The following is a 27,415-nucleotide window of genomic DNA, read 5'->3' on the forward strand; positions in this document are numbered from 1 at the left end:
GCTGCAGAGAAAAATTAGATTATTTCTGGGGAATATTATTTGGAAGTGGGCAGAGTTGGAAATTTTTTATCATAATGTGTAAAAAATCAGAGTGGGTGCTCGGAAATAGTAGCGATTAGAGTGGGTTCGGAGGAAATCATTACAAATGATGCCTGAATTGCAGAGAAGTTTGCCTCATTCTATGAAGTATATGCATCTGTGGATACATGTACTTTGGATCTGGTGGATTTATATCTGGCTAATATAGTGTTTCCTAGAATCTCAGAGGGAAGCTCTGGAGCTGCCTTTGACAAGTAAAGAATTTGAGGCAGCTATTAAACAAGTGCCCCAAGATAAGTCCCCTGGTTTAGCCTTAAAACAAAGATTTTCTACTTGTGTCGTCATACCGTCCGATTTCCTTTTTAAATTGTGATATGAAATTTTCCGGGTAAAGCTTGTAGCGTCCATGGCCGTGTGCCGTCCGGTTTACTTACCTCCTGACGACCCGCAGCCATGGATCTGTGAGCGCTGGTCCCCATCTCCTTCCTAGGAGACGCCAGCGCTAACTTCCGCTTCAGTACGCTGTGTCCCGTACGGTGAGTGAGTGTGCATGCTCGTGCCCGCTCTTAAAGGGCCAGCGCGCACACATGAAAACAATCATCATCATCAACTCACATGATTTCCTGGACTATAAGAAGGCCTCTGCCCTTCTGATCCTTGCCTGAGCGTTGTTTGTCATATCCTACTTTGTCTAAGCAAATGGTCTCCTAGTGTTTTCCAGTTCCAGTGTTCCCTGTTCCTGTATCCTGTATCCCGTGCTATCCTGGTCCAGTGCCGTGATGTGCTGTAGTCATGCTGTGCTGTATCTACGCCTGTCCTGCTGCTCCATGCTTGACATCTACCCGCTGCCTAGTCCCAGCCGATCCTGCCTCGCTACTGTCCGAGCTGCCACAGGTACCCTATACGAACTATAGACTTTGACCTGCGCCCTGTTGGCTAGCTGCCATAACGCCAAGGCAGTACGGCCCAGTGGGTCCACGAACCCTCCGTGACAGTACGCTCAGGCTATGGACCCCGCTGGTCGATCCAAGACCATGACGACGTCACAAGAGATGCGGGCGGATATGCTAGACCTCCGGTCTCGACAGGACCAACTCCCCCAAGCCTTGAACATTCTTGCACGTTGGCAGGAGGCACAAGCTGCCATTTCTCCTACTACACCTCCTGGCAATACTGTGCCTCATACTACATCTCCTGGCAGTGTGGATCCTCGTTTTTCTTTGCCACTTCCTGACCGCTATGATGGAGACGCAAGTACCTGTATGGGATTTTTGAACCAGTGCCAGATCCTCTTCAGCCTGTATTCAAGGGCATTTTCGTCTCATGGTGCAAGGGTTGCTGTCATCATCTCACTTTTTACTGGCAAGGCCCTTGCATGGGCGAACCCTATCTGGGAGAGACAAGTACCAGAGACCCGTGATTTCCAGGGGTTCCTCCGGACATTTCGCACCGTGTTTGAGGAGCCTGGACGAGTCTTTTCTGCAGTGGCTTCCTTGCTGAACCTACGCCAAGGAGACATCTCTGTGGGCGAGTTCGCCATCCACTTCCGCACGCTGGCGGGAGAACTGTTGTGGAACAATGAGGCCCTGGTGGCTACATTCTGGCATGGACTGTCTCCTAAAATTAAGGACGAACTTGCCGCTCCAGACCTGCCATCTACCCTGTATGACCTCATCCTTCTGGCTGCCCGTGTTGATAGACGGCTCCAAGAACAACTCCAGGGGTTGGTCGGGAGGGAGGTCTTCCTAGTCCAGTCCCTACCTTGCAGCAACCTCTGTCGTCCTCAGATGCCGATCCTCCTAAGGAGTTTGTGAGGATGGACCAATGTAAGCTATCTACCCAGGAGAGACAACGCTGACGCACTTCGAGACTCTGTCTTTATTGCGGCCTCGGAGGCCTTCTTGTGCGTCTCTGTCCCCAAAAGCCCCAAAGCCTAGGGTTGGTAGGAGAGACAACCTTGGGCAAAGAAGGACTCCCGTCTAAATTGTCCATTGTTTCTGCGTATCTGGACTCTGGATCCGCTGCTAATTTCATTTGTAGAGACCTGGTGGACCTTCTTCAATTACCCACTACCCCTCTGGTGAGACCGTTGATGGTTGCATCAGTAAATGGACTACCTCTGCCAGACCCAGTTATAGCTGTGACCAAGCCAATGAGGCTGCAAGTAGGGGCTCTCCACTCTGAACTTCTATCGTTCTTTGTCCTGTCCAAGGCCGTTAACCCTGTGCTGCTGGGCCTGCCTTGACTCCGACTACATTCCCCAGTCCTGGACTGGAACTCTGGAGAGGCTCTCCAGTGGAGCCCCGAGTGTCACAGTCGATGCCTGGTGCAGATTCTTTCAGCTCAGCCTCCTCTGCCTCGGTCATTGGCAGGATTGCCTGGTCATTATGCTGCATTTTTGGACGTCTTCAGCAAAAGGGAGGCGGAGACACTGCCCCCACATCAGGCGTATGACTGTCCTATCGAGCTGATTCCTGGTGCATTCCTTCCCCGTGGTAGGATATATCCTCTCTCCTTGCCAGAGACTCTTTCCATGCCCACCTATGTTAAAGAGAACTTGGAGAGGGGCTTCATATGGAAGTCTTCCTCCCGGGAGGAGCCGGGTTCTTCTTCGTCAAAAAGAAGGATGGCTCTCTGCGTCCTTGTATTGACTACCGGGGTCTCAACCAAATCACAATGAAAAATAAGTATCCATTGCCACTGATCTCTGAACTGTTTGATCATATAAGTTGTGCCAAGATTTTTTCCAAACTACACCTGCGTGGGGCTTGCAACCTAATCCGGATTCGCCGGGGTGAGGAATGGAAGACTGCATTTAACACCCGTGACGGATACTATAAATATCTAGTAATGCCGTTTGGCCTGTGTAATGCTCCCGCGGTCTTCCAGGAGTTCGTTAATTACATTTTCTGTGACCTCCTCTATGTTTGTGTTGTGGTCTATCTTAATGACATCTTGATTTTTTCTCCAGATCCTATGACGCATCAGAGACATGTCCGTCAAGTTTTGCTGCACTTAAGGGAGAATCGTCTGTACGCCAAGTTGGAGAAGTGCGTGTTTCAAAAGGATGCTCTACCCTTCCTGGGCTACATTTTCTTGAATAGAGGTCTCAAGATGGATCCTGAAAAGGTAAAGTCCTGGAATGGCCACGTCCTCAAGGCTTGAGGGCCATACAGCGCTTTCTGGGATTCGCCAATTTTTATAGACAGTTTATTCCAAACTTCTCACTGACATCTATCTCTAACCTCACTAAGAAGGGCATGAATGCCAAGGTGTGGACTCCTGAGTCCGCATCCAATAGCCTGAAGAGCGCCTTCACGTCAGCCTATATCCTCCATCATCCAGATGTTTCCCTACAGTTCTCGTTGGAAGTGGACGCATACTCTGTCGGTGCTGGTGCACTCCTGTTCCAGAGAGGTTCCAAGGGCAAGTCAATGGTATGTGGATACTTCTCTAAGCTCTTCTCTTCCGCAGAACTCAACTACTCGATTGGGGATCGGGAGTTACTGGCCATCAAATTGGCCCTGGAGGAGTGGAGACATCTACTAGAGGGCACAGCTCATCCTATCCTTATTTTTACGGACCACAAGAACCTCACCTATATTTAGACTGCCCAACGGCTAAACCCTCGTCAGGCCAAGTGGTCACTGTTCTTTACCAGGTTCCAGTTTGAGTTACATTATTGCCCGACCGACAAGAATGTGAGGGCCAATGCCTTGTCCAGGTCTTTCAAGACAGAAGACACCATGGAGATTCCACAGAACATTATTGATCCGTCTTGCATTGTCTCTGTCAATCCCTTGCAAGTTGGGGACATTCCTTCAGGGAGGACTTTTGTGCGCCTGGCTGACAGAGGGAGAATCCTCCGCTGGGGATACTCCTCTAGACTGGCAGGTCACGCGGGTACTCGTAAGACCCGGGATCTGATTGCCCGCCATTTCTGGTGGCCCACGCTGCCCAAGGACATTATGGACTTTGTTTCTTCCTGCTCAGTGTGTGCAGCTATGAAGGTCGCTCACTCCAGACCTGCTGGCCTCCTCCAGTCATTGCTTGTGCCCGATATTCCCTGGCAGCATATAGCTATGGACTTTATTACTGACCTGCCTCTCTCTGCTGGATGGAGTGCTGTCTGGGTGATGGAGGATCGATTTTTGAAGATGGCCCACTTCGTTCCTCTGACCGGTCTTCCTTCTTCTCCTCAACTGGCCAAGTTTTTCATCCAACACATCTTCCGCCTGCATGGCTTACCACAGCATATTGTGTCTGATCGGGGGGTTCATTTCACTTCGAAGTTCTGAAGAGACCTCTGCGGACTCCTAGGTGTAAAGTTGGACTTTTCATCGGCCTACCATCCTCAGTCCAATGGTCAGGTCGAGAGGATCAATCAGATCTTGGAGAACTACTTATGCCACTTCAACTCCAAGCAGCATGATGACTGGATGCAGTTGGTCCCATGGGCTGAATTCTCCTACAATAATCACACCAGCGAGTTCACACAGAAGACACCGTTCTTTATTGTCTATGGCCAACACCCCCCGAATTCCTCTCCCGGTGCCTGATACGTCCGAGGTACCACCTGCTGACACTGCTTTTAGGGACTTTCTGCAGATCTGGCAGCACACTCGATCCTCCATCCTGCTGGCAGTCGACCGCATGAAACGGAAGACAGACACAAGGAGAAGAGAACCTCCTCAGTTTCTTCCTGGCACGAAGGTCTGGCTGTCCTCCAGGAATATTCGTTTGAGGGTGCCATCACACAAATTTGCTCCCAGGTTCCTCAGACCCTTCGAGATCCTGCAGCAGATGAACCCTGTCGCCTACAAGCTTCGGCTGCCTCCTACCCTCAAGATCCCTAACTCCTTCCATGTCCCTCTCCTGAAACCGGTGGTTCTGAACCGCTTTACCAAGACTCCTAGCCCTGCAGTTGCCTCTAGCGGCCCTTCAGACGCCTTCAAAGTTAAGGAGATCTTGGACACCAAGAAAGTGAGAGGAAAGACTTTATTTGGTGAATTGGAGAGGGTTTGGTCCTGAAGAGACGTCCTGGGAGCCAGAGGAGAACCTCAATGCTCCTACCCTTCTGAAGGAATTCCTCTCTCGCTCTGGCCCCAAGAAGAGGGGGCGTAAGAGGGGGGATACTGTAGCGTCCATGGCCACGGGCCGTCCGGTTTACTTACCTCCCGCAGCCATGGATCTGTGAGTGCTGGTTCTTATCTCCTTCCTAGGAGACACTTAATAGTGTGTCACTGAAAAATTTTCATATAGATTCTCTAAAATGTATGCTGGTACATCGCTTGTATTATACTCCTAAACTGCTACATAGTATGGGATGTAGAGAAAATGGCTCTTGTCCTAGGTGTAATATGGATCAGGCTGATTTGATACATTTGATGTGGCGATGCCCAAAATGGCATCGATATTGGTTATCAGTAGTTGGAATCATTGAATCTGTTTGTAGTATAGCTTTGGAGAACTCTCATGGTTTAATGATCTTTGGAGATCTCTCAAGAATACCAGGTTTAAAGAAGGCGGACAATTGTGACCTTGTGATACAGTTATTTCAGGCAAGACTACAAATTCTTAAGCAGTGGTTTACAAAAAATCCACTGGTTGTGATCGAATGGCAGAAGGCAGTATTTAGAGTGCTACTTTAGGAACGAAGCTATAACAGCTCAAAGAGGAAGTATGCATATTTTTGTAAGGCCCCATGTATGACGCTGGAAAATCTTTTCATGAAAAGGTGTTTTTGTTTTTTTTTCTCTTTTATCTCTTCCTCTTCTTCTTGGGTGCTAGGCAGGGAAGGGTTGGGTGGGTGTTATATTTATTGCTATTGCGTATTTTCTGTATGATTAAATTATGTTAATGGAAAAAATATGAAAACAATAAAAAGAATTTAAAAAAAAAGTATTTGTGATGCAGGTTACGCAGAGTTAGATGGTTGTTACAAATAAATATTATATTTCTCTATTAGATCATGCAAAACATTACAATTTATCAATTGCAATGCTATATTGTGTCTAAATTGCTGTTACATACTTGGTATAGCGCCCCCTGGTGTTCTTTCTATTCCCTCTCAGAATTTTCACCTAATGTGTCCAGCGCCAGTAGAGAACAAGCTGCTTCTAGTGTGCGTATTCTTTTTGGCTGGCCTGCACCATAGCAGGAATTGCTCTGCCGCTCATGTACAAACAACACTGGACACATCGGGCCATATTTACTAATTACTTTACGCCAAAAAAGTCAGAAATGCAAGCGCACCCCATTTTTGTTCAGAAATTTGCGACTTTTCTCGGCACTCACCGGTCTTAAAAAGTGCCAAAAAGTGGGCGTGTCAACAATTTTTAGACAGGGGTATTAATATTATTAAAGTCAGGGAATGGTGCAATTCTTGGCGCAAATCTACGCCTGCTATGATTTCATTTTCTGACTTTTGACCAATCCAAAATTAAAGAGAGGTGATATCGGTTCTGTAAATAATTTTTTGTTCTCTTTTCTCCACAGTTCATATATGATGAAAAAGTTGCCTGGTAAGTAAATCACAGCAGCTGACTCTTGATAACCGGTAAAGGCAAAATGTAATAGCAGGTGATCTCTTTGGGCATCTCTCATATGGATAGAAGAACATATAATAACGCTGAACACTCTGACAAAAGTCCATCAATTTGGTTATAATATTCATTATATCTCCGCCCCTGCTCAGTCCTCATATAAAACTGCCTCAAAGAATAACTGTCTTATAGCAACCAATCACAGGCAACATATTACTTTTCCTGTGAAGTTTAGATAATTACAGGTCAGGTCTGACTTGGTCAGACAGCAAGTCAACTTTTCTTCTGAGACAGTTTTGATACATGAGGCACATTATCTATTCATTTTAGCACATGCAGATGTAAGAAAAATAATCTAAATAAAGTAGATCCAGCTGGAAGATTCATCGACGCATTTAAAGAGTGCACCGTAGGGACCTGAGAAGTTATGTAAGAATTGTGTGTGTTTTATTTGCATTTGCTAGCAATATCCTAAAAATCAATTGTTTATTGTCTTTAAAGGTGGGAGTCCGTCATTCTGGTCACAATGTATGCTATTTACATTCTTATAATGAAGTAAGTTATTTAGATTCTAATACTTGTTAATTTGAACTGCTCAGTAAGACTTCGTTCACATCTGCGCTAGGGCTCCGTTCCGACTGAGATTTCCGTCGGAGCGGAGCCCTGACAGGCACAAACGGAAACCGTAGGTTTCCATTTCCATCACCATTGATTTCAATGGTGACGGATCCGGTGCCAATGACTTCCGTTTGTCTCCGTTGTGCAAGGGGTCTGTTGTTTTGACGGAATGAATAGTGCTGTCGACTACGGTATTGATTCCATCAAAACAACGGAACCCTTGCTCAACAGAGACAAACGGAAACCATTGGCACCGGATCCGTCACCATTGAAATCAATTGTGATGGAAACGGAAACATATGGTTTCCGTTTGTGTCTGCCAGAGTTCCGTTCCAACGGAAAGCTCAGACGGAACGGAGCCCTAGCACAGATGTGAACGAAGCCTAAGGCTCATGTTGATTCAACAAAAGTAGCAGGGAGAAAAATATTGTGGCATCAGACATAAAAAATAAACTATAAACATAAATTTTCGACATGCATGTGAACAAATGTAAAGTAAAAAGAAAAAAAAAATTAGAAATAATAATACGTTTTTGAAGATTCTCATATATTTGTCATGTTTCGAAAATTTCACCATTTATGGTCAACTGTAGTCCTATGAGACCATCCAGGTTATGTAAAGAGGTGTGCAAGCAACGATAACAGCTATGATACAATGTTAGTAGGGAAAATAAGGGACTGCATATTTTACTGTGTAGGTACTCAAGTATTTCTGTATCTATACATCTAGAATGGCATGCTAGTAGGCGCTTACTCTTCTGGCTCTATCCTAATAAGAAGCACTTCCTGATATTGATATTGATGGAAAGCACTGGTAGACACAAGAGTCTGTCTCATTTGATTTATAACAGTCTGTATTCTGGTGACGTATAATTAAGAAAACTGGGGGTAGATTTGGTTCATTCACACAGCTAAGGCTAAGTTCACACTTGCATTGTATAATTCTTTACTCTGCTTTACTCTGATCCGTTTTTTCGAAACCAGCACAAATGGTTAGTACATATCATTTCTTTACTAGCCATTCTAACTACCTTAGGGTATGTTCACACGGCTTATTTTCGGACGTTTTTCAAATCACGAGCAGAATGCCTCCAAACATCTGCCTCCAAAAACGGCGTTCTGTTCCGACGGGCCGTTTTTTTACACGGCCGTTTTGAAAAAAACGCCCACGAAAACTAAGTGCATGTCACTTCTTGAGCCTTTTTTGGAGCCGTTTTTCATTGACTCTATAGAAAAACAGCTCCAAAAACGGCCGCAAAAAACGCAAGTTGCTAAAAAAAGAGGGCTGAAAAAACAGCTTCGTATTTTCAGACGTTTTTTTTTAGTTTGCGTGTGTACATACCCTTAGTCTACAGATTACAGCTACAAGGACAAATCATCCCCTGCATAACAAAACTGACAAGGCTACAAAAATCATTGCTGGAAATCTGTTATCATTGGTAGAGGGCATAAGGGTGTCAAAGGTTGTTTGCCATCAGGCACAAGAGATGCTAACCTAGCTACGTACATAATAGCTCAAAATATTCTGTTTACAGCTGAACTTTACAACACTCATAGCTCAAAATCATAATTTGTTATGTCACATTTTGAGAGATTAAGGCCTGTGTGCTCTTGCAGCTAAGTACAATGAGTAATCCAGACGTTTTTAAAAAAAAATCTAGATACAACTCATCTATACACAGTTGCTTTGAAAAAAGGAAAAAAGGAGCAGGAAACCTGACAAATGGGCTAGCAAGTAATGCAGAAATAGATGACAACATCAACTGCGATGCGACTGTGGTGTTACTCAAAAAAGGTAAAGGCAATTTAATTACAGGCTTCAATTGTCATATATTTATATAGATAATGATGATGGAGTGAAGTTCTACCTGTGATTAATACTGGCTATGACATCAGCAAATATAAAATCCAGCATTTCTGGCCATAACTTTATTGGTTATTTTCACTTTATTTATTTTTTTCCAGTTTGTTTTTACTCCTATGAAGTATGAACTATTAAGGCAGCTCTGGTCATTAATGGTTTTATTTTAATATAATTATTATCTTGTTAGCTAGTGAAACATCCAAGACATCTGGGCTCATTGATACATAAACATCTGAACTAACATACACCGTGTTCCAAATTATTATGCACATTGGATTTAAGTGTCATAAACATTTAATTATTAGTTTTTCAATTAAACTCATGGATGGTATTGTGTCTTAGGGCTCTTTGGATCATTGTAATCAATCTCAGACACCTGTGATAATTAGTTTGCCAGGTGTGCCCAATCAAAGGAAAACTACTGAAGGACGTTCCACGTTATTAAGCAGGCCACAGGTTTCAAGCAATATGGGAAAGAAAAAGGATCTCTCTGCTGCCGAAAAGCGTGAAATAGTGCAATACCTTGGACAAGGTATGAAAACATTGGATATTTCAAGAAAACGTAAGCGTGATCATCGAACTGTGAAAAGATTTGTGGCTGATTCAGAGCACAGACGGGTTCGTTCAGATAAAGGCATAATGAGGAAGGTTTCTGCCAGACAAATTAATAGGATTAGGAGAGCAGCTGCTAAAATGTCATTGCAAAGCAGCAAACAGGTATTTGAAGCCGCTGGTGCCTCTGGAGTCCCGCGAACCTCAAGGTGTAGGATCATCCAGAGGTTTGCAAGTGTGCATAAAGCTATTATTCGGCCACCCCTAAACAATGCTCACAAGCAGAAACGGTTGCAGTGGGCTCAGAAATAAATGAAGACTAATTTTCAAACCGTGTTGTTTACTGATGAGTGTCGTGCAACCCTGGATGGTCCAGATGGATGGAGTAGTGGATGGTTGGTGAATGGCCACCATGTCCCAACAAGGCTGCGACGTCAGCAAGGAGGTGGCGGAATCATGTTTTGGGCTGGAATCATGGGAAGAGAGCTGGTAGGCCCCTTTATGGTACCTGACGGTGTGAAAATGACCTCTGCAAAGTACGTAGAGTTTATGACTGATCACTTTCTTCCGTGGTACAAAAAGAACAACCGTGCCTTCCGTAGCAAAATTATCTTCAATCATGACAATGCACCATCTCATGCTGCAAAGAATACCTCTGTGTTATTGGCTGCTATGGGCATATAAGAAGAGAAACTCATGGTGTGGCCCCCATGTTCCCCTGACCTCAACCCTATTGAGAACCTTTGGAGCATCCTCAAGCAAAATATCTATGAGGGTGGGAGGCAGTTCACATCAAAACAGAAGCTCTGGGAGGCTATTCTGACATCCTGCAAAGATATTCAAGCAGAAACTGTCCAAATACTCACAAATTCAATGGATGCAAGAATTGTGAAGGTGATATCAAAGAAGGGGTCCTATGTTAACATGTAACTTGGCCTGTTACGTTTTTTTTTTATTGAAAGAGCTTTTGATTTCTGTAAATATGACCTCCTGATGCTGCAAATTCAACAAATTACCATTTTAGTTCTCTTTACAACCTTTAAAATATTTTGATCTCTGTTGTGCATAATAATTTGAAACAGTGCATTTTGAGTTTTTTACTTCTAAAAAAAAATCTGTTATCATTAGTAGATTTGTTCAATAAAAGTTGCATTATACTCCAACAGTTGATAGCTTGAAGATTATACTGACTGTTATTTGCATCGACTATTTAGGAAAATCAGCGAAAAATAACATTTGCATAATAATTTGGAATGCGGTGTATTAATGTATGAATACCTGTTATTCTCACTGGGTATTTCTGTGTTAATGCTCAGAGCTGCAAGAGGGGTTTTAAGCTTTAATTTAATCGGTAAAACCCACAACTAATCCAAAGCAGTAAACCAGTATGTACTCAGATCATTAAATACAGTATAATACTAATATGAGAAAATGCATAATAAGAAAGCAGATCAATCAACAGCAGCTTCCAGATTGCAACACAAGATGTTTGTTACACTAGGCAAATTAACGACAAACGGAAAAGTAAGCGTAAACAGTCAAAATGAATGAAGCTATGTTACACATACCTCTCAACTTTCAAGTTTCGCAAAGAGGGACAACCGAGGCAATTTTTTTTCCTTTTTAGCCACGCCTCTAACCCCGCCCAATCTCCGTCCATACACACCAGGTTTAGCCCACACAGTATCATGCTCTGATAGCACCTCCCCCCAGTATAATAGAACCCCTCAGACAGTATAATGCCCCTATACAGATGCCCCAATACAGTCTAATGCCCCACAGCTGCCCCCATACAGTATAATTCCCCCACAGCTGCCTCATACAGTATAATGCCCCTAGTGCCCACATAGCTCCACAGTGCCCATGTAGATAGTGCCACACATAGTGCCCATGTAGATAGCACCAGTCACCTATAGATAGTACCCATTATAGTGCCACAGTGCCCATGTAGATAGTGCCACACCCCCTTGAATATATTGTGCCACCCCACTGTAGATAGTGTTACCCTCCTGTAGACAGCAATTTTGGGGCTTCCCCTAGGAGCGGAATCCCCAGCCAGAACATCAGGCACGCTGTGGCGAGGGAATCAGCTCCAAGTGGAGCCCCTGACGTCACTGTCCATATATGGACAATGACGTCAGGTGCTCCCTCTAGGAGCGGAATCCCCGGCCAGAGCATCGGCAATTCTCTGGCTGGGGATCCTGCTCCGTTAGGCATCCATTGACATCACTTTCCATATATGGACAGTGACGTCAGGGGCTCCTCCTCCGGGAACGCTCTGTCCGGGGAATCCGCTCCAGGAGAAGCCCCTGACGTTACTGTGCAGATATGGACAGTTACGTCAAGGGCTTTCCCAAGACAGGAGTCCAACAGCCAGAGAGCTTGCATTGCTCTGGCCGGGGACTCCATAGTTGAAAGCTCGACATCACTATATGGACTGTGACGTCAAGGGCTTCCCCGGGCTCAGCGCTTAAAGTAGCACTATGCCCGGGGAGTCGTCAACAAGTAGACAGTGAATGATGAAGCAGGAAGCTGACGGTCCCTTGCTTCAGCATGGGATTCAACTGTATCTGCGTCCTGAGGGCACAGATACAGTTGACACCTGGGCATATCACCGGCTGCCCGTGATAGCGGGACAATGCCCGAAATCCGGGACTGTCCCGATGAATCATGGACGGTTGGGAAGTATGATTACATAGATTGCCAGACGATCTAAAAGGTTTTACACTGAGGTGTAACTTAACCCCTCCACGCCGCCAATATGTAGATTCACGTCCTAGCCGAGTCTACATTCCTCTGCCTATGCCGGCATAGCGCTGAGGAGAGCGCTCTGACACCGCCACCAATTGGTTCTGAGCATGTGATCACCATAAACAAACCTTTCCCGGTTGTCATCTCCTCCCAGCCTTCTTCACTCTGTCACAGGTTTTTCGGAGAGAAGAAGACTGATTGAGAGGAGGCAGACGAAAAGTGTTTAAAACCACAAAGAACATTACATACAATTATGTGTGTGGGTATATATATATATATATATATATATACATTTACAAAGTATATAGAAAGTATATACTTTGTATTCCCTGTGCCCCTTAGCGTTAGAATAGGCAGGCAGGAATAGTAAGTTACTTAGCAAAAAAAAAAAAAAAAATTGTTAACTTATCAAAAGTTATAACTGTGCAAAAAATGTATGCCAAAACTTGGTCATTGAGGCATCGATGACCCTTGGTCCTGAAAGGGTTAAATGTTGTAGGCCATAACGCAAACTGGTAGGAGGGCCACCCAACTTGACATGCAATTTATAGTACTGGTATTCTTTTATGTGTCAGGGAAACCATTGGATAAAGTTAGGCACAAATTCTAAGGTGGAACTGCAACCTCTGTACCTTATATACGTAGGGCCCTGAAATTCACATAGTAATGTCACTGCACAGGAATAAGTCTCTGCTCCCATCCACGTTGTAGTTTACGTTTATAACAGAAACAACAACGCAGTGCAGGATTGTACGGTCGATTTATAATGGAGTCCATCGGGTCCCGTCATGGTGTCCGTCACTTTGACGGAATTAATATTATTCTTCCCGTCAATTCAGAAAGGTGGACACAGCTTAATTCTTACATTTATTTTACAGAAGTTTAATAATGCTCACATTGATATCCCAATACAGGGATTATATACACAGTAATGTCCCAATACAGAAATAATAAACACTGTGATGCGACGGTACAGGTATAATAGACACAGTGATGTCACAGTACACGGATAATAAACACTGTGAAGTATGGAAATAATGTGCGCAGTGATGCCACAGAACAAGTATTTTGTCACTGAACAGGGATAAATAAACATAGTACGGTCACAAATAAGTACTGCAATGATGTCAATGCACAGGGATAATAAGCAAAGCTTCGTAATAAAAGTAGAATGCACATAGTAAAGAGGCAATGGACACAGTGATGTCACAGTACAGGGATAATACATTTACTGTGATGTCAGAATATGGAGATAATTAACAATGATTTCGCAGTACAGGTATATTTAATGCAATGAGTAATAAAAACGGTAATAAAGCTAAATAATAATGCACACAGTGATGTTACATTATAGGGATAATAATAATTATGTCACAATACAGAGAATAATAAACTATATACAATTATGAAGTGCTTCTAATTTATCCAACACTATAAATTAACATATTTAGTATCTTTATAAGTGTTCTTATAAAAATAACCACATTGGCCTCATCTAGATATCATCACATCTTTGTTTTTATTTATAGGAAATTTTCACCGTAAAACCTCAGTGATAATGGTGGATGAGATACTTTCTGCATATCCACATCAGCTGTCATTCTCTGAGGCCGGGTTAAGGATTATGATAACTAGTCACTTTCCACCGAAAACTCGTCTCTCCATGGCTAGTCGCATGTTGATAAATGAGGTCAGTGTATTGAATACTGGGGCCTACCACATCTCCTCTGTTCATATTTTACAGATGGTCATTACATCACCGGTAATGATAGCATTGGGCCCTAAAGAAATAATACAGAATATTCTGACCAATGCAGATAAGATCAGTTAAACTCGGTGCTAAGAAAGTACAAAATATTTCTTATTTTATAAACTATTAATAGAAAAACAAACTAAGCTGAAAACACATAGTTATAACAAACAGGTAGGTAACATTATGAAAAAGAAGGCTTGTTGACAGCAAGTTATAAAAAAAAGCCATCCAATGGGAGAAACACTGGGGTAGAAAAAGGAGGAAGAAAGATGGAACGGGGGTAATAGAAGTGGAACATGGCAGAATTTTATGACTAGGAGGGAGATGTTTACTATCAAGTGATCCTAATCAGGCTAATTCACATTGATGTTTTTATGTTTCCGTCAGGGGATCCGTTATTTTTGACAGCAAGAATACTGCAGTACCCAGTGACATAAACCTGATGGACCTTATTATAAGTTAGTGGGTCCAGTCAGGATTAATCAGGATTGGTTTGAAAACAGATCTGCCATAGCTGTTATGGGTCCATTATACACAAAAGCCATGACACTAATGTGATTGGAGCCTCAACTGGTAAAAGAAAAGTTTCCACAGTATAATCAATGAGATAACAAATGTCACATACACCTGACCGTATAATCAAACATTAGTCAACAGCCAGAACATGTTTGTTTCTTTAAGTTGAAAAAAAGCAGAGTTAAAAATAACTTTACCTCTTCTTACAAACCTGCATATTAATATTTAAAAGTATTTACAGTATAAAGAGGATTTATTTCTCAGCAATTGGCCGTTGTACTTTAAAATGTATGTGCCCTTTTAACATCATTTTACAATTTATTTTATTTTTTTAATATAATCTACATTTACAGTGGTAGTCAACCTGTCAAATTATTGGGCCCTCAAGTTCTCTGGACTCATCACAGGCCCATACATCATGTTCCCCCAGAGCCTGAAGAGAGTACGTACAAATGAGTCCATCCTTACCTTTGTTTGAATTTGGCTAAGGACTCCAATTTCTGATTAAACAAATTCATTACAATATTGCGACATGCTAGAAAAACCCTTTGGCAGGCTGTAATTTACATCACAACCACTTGAAGGCAACACATAGTAACATAAGCATAGAAATCTCATGACAGATTATCGCAAAATCATGTTGGTTTTTTTCAAAGCTGGTTATCTCGTGTCACACATCTCAGGATATGTTAAGCCAAGAGCAAAGGTAAGGAAGGACAGATCTGAATATGACACATATGGTTCTAATTTATATGGCCGTATTTGCATTATATGATCTATACTTTTTGTTTTTTTACTAAACAGGAGTTGTTTCCTTTAGCATAGTAAAGGTTTAGCTACCTCCTTTTGCCAAGATATGCTCTTGTTTTTGACATAATATATATACAGAGAGAATACATAATGCAATACAGTCAAGTAACTGAGCTTTGTACATTTGTGTGCCTGGCTCTGCCTGAACATGAGCTAAGTCAGCCAAAGTGAGAACTACCACCCCCCATAAAAACCTCCAAATGTGTTACCTTTAAAGTCCAGCCACATTTTCCCATAAAAGCCACCATAACCGTGCAAGTCAGTTTTAGAGATGAGCTTCTTTGAAAATGTACTTTGCCAATGGGCACATTTCTATTTAGTGTCGTATTTCAAGTTTATAAGACAAAGGAGGCTGAAATGGGGAAATACAGATCCATATTTCAGCCTCCATTGTCTGATATGGAAGAACACTAGACTTACAGATAACTTCTGAATTGATCTATTCCCTGTTTTTGCTACAAAAGGTAAACTGCATCATAATGCAACATGTAAACTAGTCAGATCTGTAGTCTCCCCACTGCAAAAAAAAAATGCTGGCTGGCCATAAAACGGGAGAACTAGACTTTACCTAAGGCAATCCTCATTCTTGGGGCTAACCGTTTTTCTGAGTACTCAGTTATCCCCAGGATTTATAGTAGGACTGAATTTTGAGCCAACCAGACAGTCAAATGGAAGGTAAATATGGAGCATGTATCACAATACTAGCAGGCAACAGGAATATAAACTCACAGATTGAAGACAGGGATGGTAACGATGATGGATGATGGAACTAATGGATTATGGATGATGACAACAAGCTGACACTAACTCTAGCTAACCCTATATCCGTCCCTGAACACTGACCTCAACAACAGACACCACTAACCCTCACTGTACCAAACACTGTTCCTAATGGAGTCCCTAATCTGCAAACACTGTCCCTAACACAGCCTAAGGAAAACACTAGAAACCAAATGCAATGAAAAGAAAACTAATCAGATCCAAAACCCAGTGAAACCAGTTGAAGCAGAACAGAGAACAATAGAAATAAAATAAAACCGAATAACTAAACAAGACAAAACACAGAAGCAAACAAGGACTGAGGAAATTCAAGGCAGAGCTGGAAAAACACAATACTAGACTGGTAACACACTATCTGCACAGAGAAGCAGAAAGCAAACCACAAAGCATATGCTATGACCTGCACTATACTGCGGGAGCCAGGGAATCTTAAGGAGAGGGAGACCAATCAGGTTGCTCTCTCCAAATGAGCCACAGGCTGGTATCAGTGTTCTCATCTGACCTGCACTGATGAATCAGCTGTGGAGCAGTTGCCTAAGCAATTGCCCCAGCTGCTGTATAATAGCTAGGAGATGATAATCGTGCAGGAACAGACCTGCTGCTTGTAACCTAGCCCAGTTTACCCCATGAGGACCCAAATTCTCTGCAAAATATGTCGGGGGGCTCCGATTCTGTTTTTTTTAATACAATCTGTGTATATATTGGAATGTGATCTGCAGACACTGTCCAAACACGTCACCACCTAGCAGCGGGATTGTTTTATAGTACTGCTTATATGCAGACTTTGATCGACTTATATAGCTAGGCAGTATCCAGATTGAATTTTAATCACTTGAGACCAAGTACCTTTGAATAAAATTGTTCTTTTAGCTTACTTTAGTTACTAATTAATTACGTCTATTCAGTGTTGCACGAAAAGGATATTTTGTGTCTTTATTGGCAATGTGTATTCTGCTGCTTGTATTGCACACCTGCATTTCCACACATTGTATTTATGTTAACTTAATGTCTAATGTCTTTATCACAATTTTTGTTTCAGAGACAGAGATTAATAAACAGCCGGGCCTATGCAAATGGAGAATCTGAGGTTTCTATCAAAATTCCAATTAAACATGCTGTTGAGAATGGAACAGGCCCTGGGATTTCTACAGAGAGAAGTGCAAATGGCACACGAAAAGATGAAGACGTTGCTGAAGCTGGCAATGAAACGGAGAATGAAAATGAAGACAATGAAAATAATGAAAATGACGAAGATGAAGAAGAGGATGATGACAATGATGGACCTTTCATACCATTTGAGATTCCCAGTAAGTATTGGTAGTTTCTTTAATCCTTCTGTATTGTCTGGCCTTCATAATTATGTCATTAAAGGAGTTGTACCAGAATCTACAATTATCAGCTATTCACAGGATATCTGATAATTATCTGTTTGATGAGGGCTTCACTGTTGGGACCCCCATCTATGGCGAGAATGGAATTCCCGAACCTCCACACTGCTACACTGCACTCCCCGAAGCTCAAATGAAGTGACATTTTATGTAGATTTATTCTTTACATAAAATGTAAAATCATGTTCAAAGTGGCTGAGCCTAACCCCATATACATTTATAAGTAACACCACAGTAACATTTCTCTTAGAAATTACTATCACTATTGCTATCTTTAAAAATTACGTACATATGGATACAATTTCCACTTTATCTATTAGGCCTCATGCACACGACTGTAAAAACACCCGTTATTGCGGGTCGTAATTACGACCCGCAATAACGGGCCCATAGACTTCTGTTAGCCACGGGTACCTTCCCGTTTTCTCACGGGAAGGTGCCCATGCCGTTAAAAAAATAGAACATGTTCTATTTTTTTATTTTACGGGCCGTGCTGCAATACTTTACAATGGGAGCACGGCTCGGAAAAGCGGCCGGCTGCCCGTGGCCGGCCGTGTCCGGCCGTGCTCGTAATTACGAGTCGTAATTACGAGCACGGTCGTGTGCATGAGGCCTTAGTGGGATTAAAATAAAACTTAGGCCCCATGCACACGACCGTAAAAAACCCGGACCGCAATTGCGGTCCGCAAAAACGGACCCATTCACTTTCATTGAACGCGGACACCTTTCCGTAGCACTATGGAAGGGTGTCCGTGCCGTGGAAATGTTCCGGGAATTATGGAACATGTCCGTTCTTTTGCATTTTGCGGGCCGTGCTCCCATACTTTGTATGGGAGCACGGCCCGAAAATGCGGCTGTAGTCGGCGGCCGGCCGTGCCCGCAATCGCCGGCCGTGATTGCGGGCACGGTCGTGTGCATGGGGCCTGCACTTTGTAGATGTTATAGGATTGGATTTGCCTAAAGCATGTAATTCATCATGAATACCAGTGGGTGGCACTAGATGATAGAATAAGAGATAACTTTAAAAAAAAAAAAGTGTTTAGAAAATAAGTCTGTTTTGCTGCAGTGATCTCCGTCACAGTGTACAGGTGCAGGTTACGGTATGTCCTTTTCTAACCTACTATAATGTACTTGTTCTGTCTCCTAACAGCTGGGAAAGCCAACAAAGCTAAATGGGTGGTCACCTGGCCGTTGTCTTTCCTTATGTACTTCACCGTACCCAACTGTTCTAAACCTCGATGGGAGAAATGGTTCATGTTTACATTCATTGGATCCTCTATCTGGATTGCAGCTTACTCTTATGTGATGGTCTGGATGGTAAGTACTAGGAGAAGAAAGGAGTAAAGCTGGTATTACATGGCCTGACCTGGGCCGTGTAAACGAGCTCATTGATCGGCGCTTGTTTACTCCTTTCACAAGGAGCTAGTATGGGGACGAGCATTCGTTACATACATTTTTATCATGTCGGCAGCGCATCTCCCTATTTATACAGGGAGATGTGCTGCCGACAACGATAATATTTTGGACATTTAAAACGATACGATCAGCTGATGAACGAGTGTTTGCGCGTTCATCTGCTGATCGCTGCCCTGTTTACACAGGGCAATTATCGTGAACGAGCGTTCTTTGAACACTCGTTTCCCCGATAATTGGCCCGTATAAAAGTCTTTGCATTAACCCCTTAGATAACGCGGCCAATACTGATTGCTGCACCTATGCAATATAAACAAACTGAGATTGCAATCCCGATGCAGATGGTTTTATAGACATCATGGGGCCTAGCAAATGGCATGCCCTAATATATGCCTGTGCATTTTATATGAACAGGCAATAATGTATTGAAATACTCAGATATTCTAATAAAATATAGTTAAGAAAAAACAAGCATCAAAGGTAATTAATATGTTAATGTTAAAAAAATAAAGTTGCAAAAGTAAAAATGTAAACGTCCTGCAATAAGGTGATACATACACTTTACCCCTTCCCACCCTGCACCATACATTTATGTTTACATATGACAGCCGCCACCACGCAGCAATATCCTGAAATAATGCCTGTTAGGGCATACCTAAGAGGTTTAAGGATACAGCTGAGAAGCTAGGTAAAAAATATTATCAACATGCATAAAAGCTTTGCAGACCTCATCTATTGTTCAAAACAAATATGTAGGAATATCATGTTTGTTTTCCAGGTCACTATAATCGGGTTCACCTTGGGCATACCAGATGTAATTATGGGCATCACATTCCTGGCTGCTGGAACTAGCGTCCCAGACTGTATGGCCAGCCTCATAGTTGCAAGACAAGGTTTGTGCTGATCTATTTGCTAATATCTTTTCTGAAGTGAAACTTAATGGAAAAGACTTAATCTAAAAGACTTCGATATTGTTTTTAACTGACACATAATGTAGTGTCTAACATGTGTTTATGTGTGCCCAGAACTAAAGAAGAATTATTATCTGTCCAACTTTACACAATCTCAAAAACATTGTCCTGATCCATGTGTCATGAAAGGATATATCTTATTACCTATTGTGGGTTTCGGCCGGCCTCAGGCGCCCTGTGCAGGATTATTTTGGTGCCATTATGATACTACATAACTTCCACATAAGTAATGCACCATATACTGTTCATGAAAAGAATGCCGATGTATACTGTAAATATAAATAATGCGCCAAATACTATATATAAATACATAATACCTCCATATAATATGCATATAAATAGTACCTCCATATACTGTACACACTAATAATGGTGTATGAATGAATAAATACACTAAATATAGTATGTGTGTGTGTGTGTGTGTGTGTGTGTGTGTGTGTGTGTGTGTGTGTGTGTATATATATATATATATATATATATATATATAAATAATGCTGCCAATTACTGTTTATATATAATAAATACAACCATGTACTGCATATATAAATACCACTATATGCTGTACGTACATATAATACCGCAATATATTGTATATATTAATAATACCACAATATACTGTATACATAATACTGCTTTATGCTGTACACAATTTTAATACTGCTTTGTACCGTACTCATATATAGTACCGCTATATACTCTGCATAATACAGCTATATACTATACATCCAAATAATATTGCTATGTAACTGTACACCCACATAATACCATTTTATACTGTAAACCCATATTATACCGCTCTATACTCTACACACATATAATACTGCTATAGACTTTATACTAGAGTGTGAATGTACCCTTACAGTATCATACATACCCATGCATTCATTTACATACAGAGACACACACATACACATTTTCACACTCATACATGCTTACCTCCTACACTGGAGCTCTCATGAAGGCAATCTCCAAAAGCAGAAGGGATCTTTAGGGCATGCCCAGACGTGGCGGAGTTCTTCCGCCACTGTCCGCATCAATGGCGCACAGAATCTGCGTTGCAGATTCTGTTGCGGCTTTGCCTAAAATGGGCATTAAATTGATGCAGACTAGACGGTGCGTATTGAGGGGAATAGGGCTTCCCTTCTCTCTATCAGTGCAGGATAGAGAGAAGGGACAGCCCTTTCCCTAGTAAAAGTAAAAAGAAATTCATACTTACCCGGCCGTTGTCTTGGTGACGCGTCCCTCTTTCGCCATCGAGCCCGACCTCCCTGGATGACGCGGCAGTCCATGTGACCGCTGCAGCCTGTGATTGAAACGTTATCCCGGGAGGCCGAACTGGAGGAAAAAGCAGGGAGTTCTCGGTAAGTATGAACTTCTATTTTTTTTACAGGTTCATGTATATTGTGATCAGAAGTCACTGCCCAGGGTGCTGAAACAGTTATTGCCGATCGTTTAACTCTTTCAGCACCCTGGACAGTGACTATTAACTGACGTTGCCTAGCAACGCTCCCATAATTACGGGTGCACACACATAGTCACCCCTAATTACGGGTGCACACACGTAGTCACCCGTAATTACGGGAGCCCCATTGACTTCCTCAGTCTGGCTGTAGACCTAGAAATAAATAGGTCCAGCCAGAATGAAGAAATGTCATGGTAGTAAAACCAATATAACATCTGCGGACTTTATTGCAGAATTTTGACTCTCCATTGAGGTCAATGGAGAAATTCCGCAATGAGTCCGCAACAAGTCCGCAACAAGTCCGCTACACGTCCGCAACAGTCAGTGTATGCTGCGGACACCAAATTCCGCAGCCTATGCTACGCAGCGGAATTGTCCGTAACGTGTAAACGAACCCAACCACAAAGCTGTGGAAGGCAATGGAGAAACGTGTACGCTGCGGATTTCCAGAGCAATTCCGCCATGTCTGGTCATGCCCTTAGAGTCCCATCCCAGGACAGCAACCATAAGCAGAAGTCACTGGTCGGCATTAAAAGGAGGGGTACACAGTATGACAGCACTATAAACGGAGCCTCCTCTTCTTGTCCTGACTTGCTCTTTAACCCCTATCCGCACCAGGACGTAACTGTACGTCGTTGCAGGAAGTTACTTCCCGCACGAGGACGTACAGTTACTGAGTTAATCCCGGTGCACACTGTCGGCGACAGTGTGCACCGGGAACCAGGAGGTCAGCTGTCGCCGACAGCTGACACTCCCCTCTTGCCGGCCAGCGGTCCTTTGCCGCTGATTTCGGCGCATTAACCCCTTAAATTCGGCGATCGGGTGCAATCGCCGAATTTTAGGGGTTTCTAACATATCGGCAGACCCCCGTCCGAAATCGCGGGGTCTGCCGATAGTTAGTATGGCAAACGGAAGCCAAACAATGGCTTCCGGGTCTGCCATGGACAGAAGCCCATCAGGACCAACCTTCGGCTGGTCCTGATAGGCTTCCTGTCAGAGTGACAGAAAGTCACTGTGCCGTTCCCGATGCACACTGTCGGCGACAGTGTGCATCGGGAACTTGGAGATCAGCTGTCCCCGACAGCTGACACTCTCCAGTGTTGCCGATCAGCGGCTCATCGCCGCTGATTTCGGCAATTAACCCGTTACATGCGGGGCTCGATTGCGATCTCCGCATGTAGCGGGTTTGTAGCGCATCAGCAGCCCCCATGCAATCGTGGGGGCTTCTGATGCTTGTGATGGCACCTGGGGGCCAGACAACGGCCCCCAGGTCTGCCATGTATGTCAGCCTATGAGGATGAGCCTCTGCTGATCCTCGTAGACCAACTGTCAGAGTGACTGTGACGTCACACTGACAGTTGGAATACATTACACTACCTAGGTAGTGTAATGTATTCTAGCAGCGATCAGAGCTGCAGGTCAAAAAAAGAAAGTGTAAAAAGTAAAAAAAAAAGTTAATAAACAAAAATATAAAGTGTAAAAAGTAAAAAAAAGTTAATAAAAATGTTTTATAAAAGTGTAAAAATAAAAGGTTTTGTTTTCCTATAATAAGTCATTTATTATAGGGAAAAAATGAAAACGTTAAAAAAAAGTACACATATTTGGTATCGCCGCGTTCGTAACGACCCAATCTATGAAACTATAATGTTAATTTTTCCGCACGGTGAACGCCGCAAACAAAATAAACTGAAAACGGTCAGCATCGCTATTTTTTGGTCACCACCCCTCCCAAGATATAGAATAAAAAGTGATCAAAAAGTTGCATTTACCCCAAAATGGTACCAATGAAAACTACAACCCGTCCCGCAAAAAACAAGACCTCCCACAGCTTTTTTGACGAAAAAATAAAAAAGTTACGGCTCAGAATAGCGTGTCCCAGAAAATAAATTATTTTATAGAAACTTCATTTTATTGTGCAAACGCTGCAAAACTTAAAAAAAACTATACACATATGGTATCGGCGTAATCGTACCGACCGGCAGAATAAATTAAAACGTAATTTATTGCGCACGGTGAACGCTGTAATAAATAAAGAATTTAAAGCGCCAAAATCGCTGTTTTTTGGTCACCCTAGCTCTAAAAAAGATCCTGAGGGGCCAAAATGCTCACTATACCCCTAGAAAAATTCCTTGAGGGGTGTAGATTCCAAAATAGGGTGACTTTTGGGGGGTTTCCACTGTTTTGGTCCCTCCGGGGCGTTGCAAACCCGACATGGCACTGAAAACCAATCCAGCAAAATCTGCTTCAAAAAATCCAAAAGGCGCTCCCTCCCTTCTGAGCCCTGCTGTGGGTCCAAACATCAGTTTACGACCACATATGGGGTATTGCCGTAATCGGGAGAAATTGCTTTACAAATGTTGGGCGGCTTTTTCTCCTTTATTCCTTGTAAAAATGAAAAAATTCTATGTTTCCACAGAAAAATAGGTGATTTTCATCTTCACAGACTAATTCCACTAAAGTCTGCAAAAAAACTGTGGGGTCAAAATGCTAACTATACCCCTAGAAAAATGCCTTGAGGGGTGTCGTTTCCAAAATGGGGTCACTTTGGGGGGGTTTCGGCTGTTTAGGTACCACAAGACCTCCTCAAACCTGACATGGTGCCTAAAATATATTCCTAAAAAAAGGAGGCCCCGAAATCCACTAGGTGCTCCTTTGCTTCTGAGGCCTGTGTTTCAGTCCATTACCATACTAGGGCCACATGTTGGATATTTCTAAAATCTGCAGAATCTGGGCAATAAATATTGAGTTGCGTTTCTCTGGTAAAACCTTCTGTGTTACAGATTTTTTTTTTATTACAAATGAATTTCGGCAAAAAAAATGAAATTTGTAAATTTCACCTCTACTTTGCCTTAATTCCTGTGAAACGCCTAAAGGGTTAAAATATTTTCTGAATGTGGTTTTGAATACCTTGAGGGGTACAGTTTTCAAAATGGGGTGATTTATGGGGACTTTCTAATATATAAGGCCCTCAAAGCAACTTCAGAACTGAACTGGTCCCTGAAAAAATAGCCTTTTGAAATTTTATTGAAAATATGAGAAATTGCTGCTAAAGTTCTAAGCCTCGTAACGTCCTCGAAAAATAAAAGTACGTGAAAAAAAATGATGCAAACATAAAGTAGACATATAGGAAATGGTAACTAGTAACTATTTTGTGTGGTATTACTATCTGTTTCACAAGCAAATACATTTAAGTTTAGAAAAATGCAAATTTTTGAAAATTTTTGCTAAAATTTGAAGTTTTTCACAAATAAATATTGAATTTATCGACCAAATTTTTTCACTAACATAAAGTACAATATGTCACGAGAAAACAATCTCAGAATCGCTTGGATAGGTAAAAGCATTCCGGAGTTATTACCACATAAAGTGACACATGTCAGATTTGAAAAAATAGGCTGTGTCCTGAAGGCCAAAACAGGCTGTGTCCTAAAGGGGTTAATCCGCCTCTTTTAATAAAAAAATAGAGAGAAGAGAGAGAGTAGGCACTGCCCACAGTTCACAGGCAGGATGTGGAGAAGGAATATGGTGCCATCGCAGATGGGGAGAGATTATTTTGTAGGGAATAGGGGCTGCAGCAGAGGGAGTAATGTGTGGGGGTGCCAGGCAGCGTGTTTATTGGATGTGACGGTGCCCCTTTACGGTGCAACCGCTGCAGCACAGGTCGCACGAGCCATTTCTCATTAACCTTCAACAACCCCTTAATTAAAGTCCACTTTACTAAAGTCCTAAAGATAGGTCTATTGATTTATGAGAGGGTTAAGTCAGGATGGATTAAAGGGTTTCTCCACTACTCACACTTTAATGAAGTAAACACAATCCTATGCATGTATGCCCATGTGTGTAAGTCCTACTATTTTCCCTATTTCCAACATATCACATGGGAATCTGAAGTTTTCAAGCTGGATGGATATGGCGGTAGTAAAAACATTATATGTGTTCGCACAGTGGACCCGTGTTCAGTATGTGTCATTTTTTAGTTAGGGCACGGCCAGACGTGGCGGAATTGCTGTGGAGTTCCGCTGCGGACAGTCCGCAGTGGAATTCTCCAGTGGACGTTTTTTACAGTTGTTTCAATACATTTTTAGGCAAGTTAGTTCAGACATTGCGGAACACTCCGCTGCGGACCATAGGCTGTGGTGCAGAATCTTCCCATCCGCAGCATGCACTGTCTGTTGTGGAGAAGAAGTGGAATTTCACTGCGGATTTCAGCCTTTGCAATGCAAAAACTGAAATCTGTGACAAGTCCGCTGTTTTTTCTGCAACGTCCGAATTACCTGTCAAATATGAAAATGTTGGTGCAGATTCGTTGCGAGATTGCCCCAAATCTGCACCAACATTTGCAACGGAAAAACTCTGCCACGTGTGAACATGCCCTTATGCCTGTGTGCAACAGTATTTCCCCCCCCCCCCCCCGCAGAAACAGGATTACCGTATATATCGGCGTACAAGACGACTTTCTACACCCTTAAAAAAATGTCAAAAGTGTGGGGTCGTCTTATATGCCGGATATTGTCTACATTAGGGATGCACGTTGCAGCCGCACAGCTCAGTATAGTACACATGACTATGAGAGCGGGGCTGCGGCTGTGTAATTCAGCCGCAGCCCCGCTCCTGAGTCCTGACATATGCGCGCGGGGTCAGCATCATGTGATGCGGCCGGCGCTGCACTAATGATCTGCGGCACTGAAGACAGAACATGGCGGGCGCGCTACAAAGCACCCCCATGTTCTGTCTTCAGTGCCTGCACCGCCGCTCATTAGTGCAGCGCCGGCCGCATCTCCTCATGCTGACCGCGCGCGCACTTCCTGTCAGGAGCGGGGCAATGGCTGTATTACACAGCCGCAGCCCCGCTCTATAACGCCGGAGATCAGAGAACCTCTCATCTCCGCCGTTATTCCCGTGAATGCTGCGATCACAGCTGACTGCAGCATTCAGGGGAAAGTGAGAAGGGGGGATGCCCCTGGATCGCGTCACAGGGAATTCCTGTGACGCGATCGAGGGCCATGCCATATATGGGCAGACAGCCCAGGGTCTATTGACGGACCCCAGGGCTGTCTGACCATATCTCTTGTTGTTAGGATATACCCAAGTATGTCCTAACAACTGCCTGTGTGCTATCCGTCCACAGGCTAATGTACTGGCACATATCTGATATATGTCAGTACATTAAAGTTTAAAAATAAAGTAAAAACAAAGTATGGTTACATTTTAAAAAAAATACACCTTCACCTTTTTTACAATAAACATTAAAATAAGTCTCAATACATAAAATACACACATTCAGTAATGGCGCGCACAACAATGTTTTTGCATCATTTATGATGTGTACGCTGTAAAAAAATGAAATAAACACGGCTTTCATTCACTTATTAATGTGAGGCGCGAGGTGCGATGAATTTACCCTCCATGTTCCTCACATTAATAGTAATTAACCCCATCATGTACCTCGCCTATCTGCGCATGCGCGAGTTCAAAGAGACAGAGTCCTGGGTCCTGCCGCCGATGGCCATAGTGAAGCGCTCCTGCACGAAATGGTGAGTATATCTTAAATTCTATATTTTAAGGGTAAAAGTTGGGGGTCGTCTTATACGCCCAGTCGTCTTATACGCCGACATATACGGTACTCTCCATAATATGGCATGAGTTGGTGCATGCCACAATATGTTTTTCACATTGATTCTCACAGACTCCAAAATAACACTCTGTGTTAAAATATGAGGTACACATAAGGGGCCCATAGAATATCTTTGTATGCATGATGCCCAATTGTGGAAAGAGGTCCTAGTATGATAATGAGTATGATGTCAAAAAGCAACGTGTATATTGTTAAATATGGTCTTACTATTACCAGTGCCATGGTGTATGTCATGAGCTAGTAGAGAAATAAATCAAGAGTGAATGATGACGGATATTTATTTTTGGTCACGAAATACAAAATTTAAAGGCAGTAATG

The 27,415-nt window shown here is 42.8% G+C and overlaps 1 protein-coding gene across 1 annotated transcript in view; it reads left to right on the top strand.

The window, feature by feature from the left end:
- SLC24A3 (solute carrier family 24 member 3) overlaps positions 1–27,415 on the top strand; it is a 354,780-nt gene that overhangs the window by 291,643 nt on the left and 35,722 nt on the right. Inside the window, exons 8-14 of the mRNA XM_075862964.1 lie at positions 6,538–6,563; positions 7,086–7,139; positions 8,864–8,997; positions 13,899–14,059; positions 17,268–17,535; positions 18,767–18,933; positions 19,808–19,922. Of these exons, the coding sequence (XP_075719079.1) occupies positions 6,538–6,563; positions 7,086–7,139; positions 8,864–8,997; positions 13,899–14,059; positions 17,268–17,535; positions 18,767–18,933; positions 19,808–19,922 (925 nt within the window). The remainder of the gene's footprint in view (positions 1–6,537; positions 6,564–7,085; positions 7,140–8,863; positions 8,998–13,898; positions 14,060–17,267; positions 17,536–18,766; positions 18,934–19,807; positions 19,923–27,415) is intronic.

The sequence above is a fragment of the Rhinoderma darwinii genome, chromosome 4 (assembly GCF_050947455.1).
Source record: "Rhinoderma darwinii isolate aRhiDar2 chromosome 4, aRhiDar2.hap1, whole genome shotgun sequence".
NCBI lineage: Eukaryota > Metazoa > Chordata > Amphibia > Anura > Rhinodermatidae > Rhinoderma > Rhinoderma darwinii.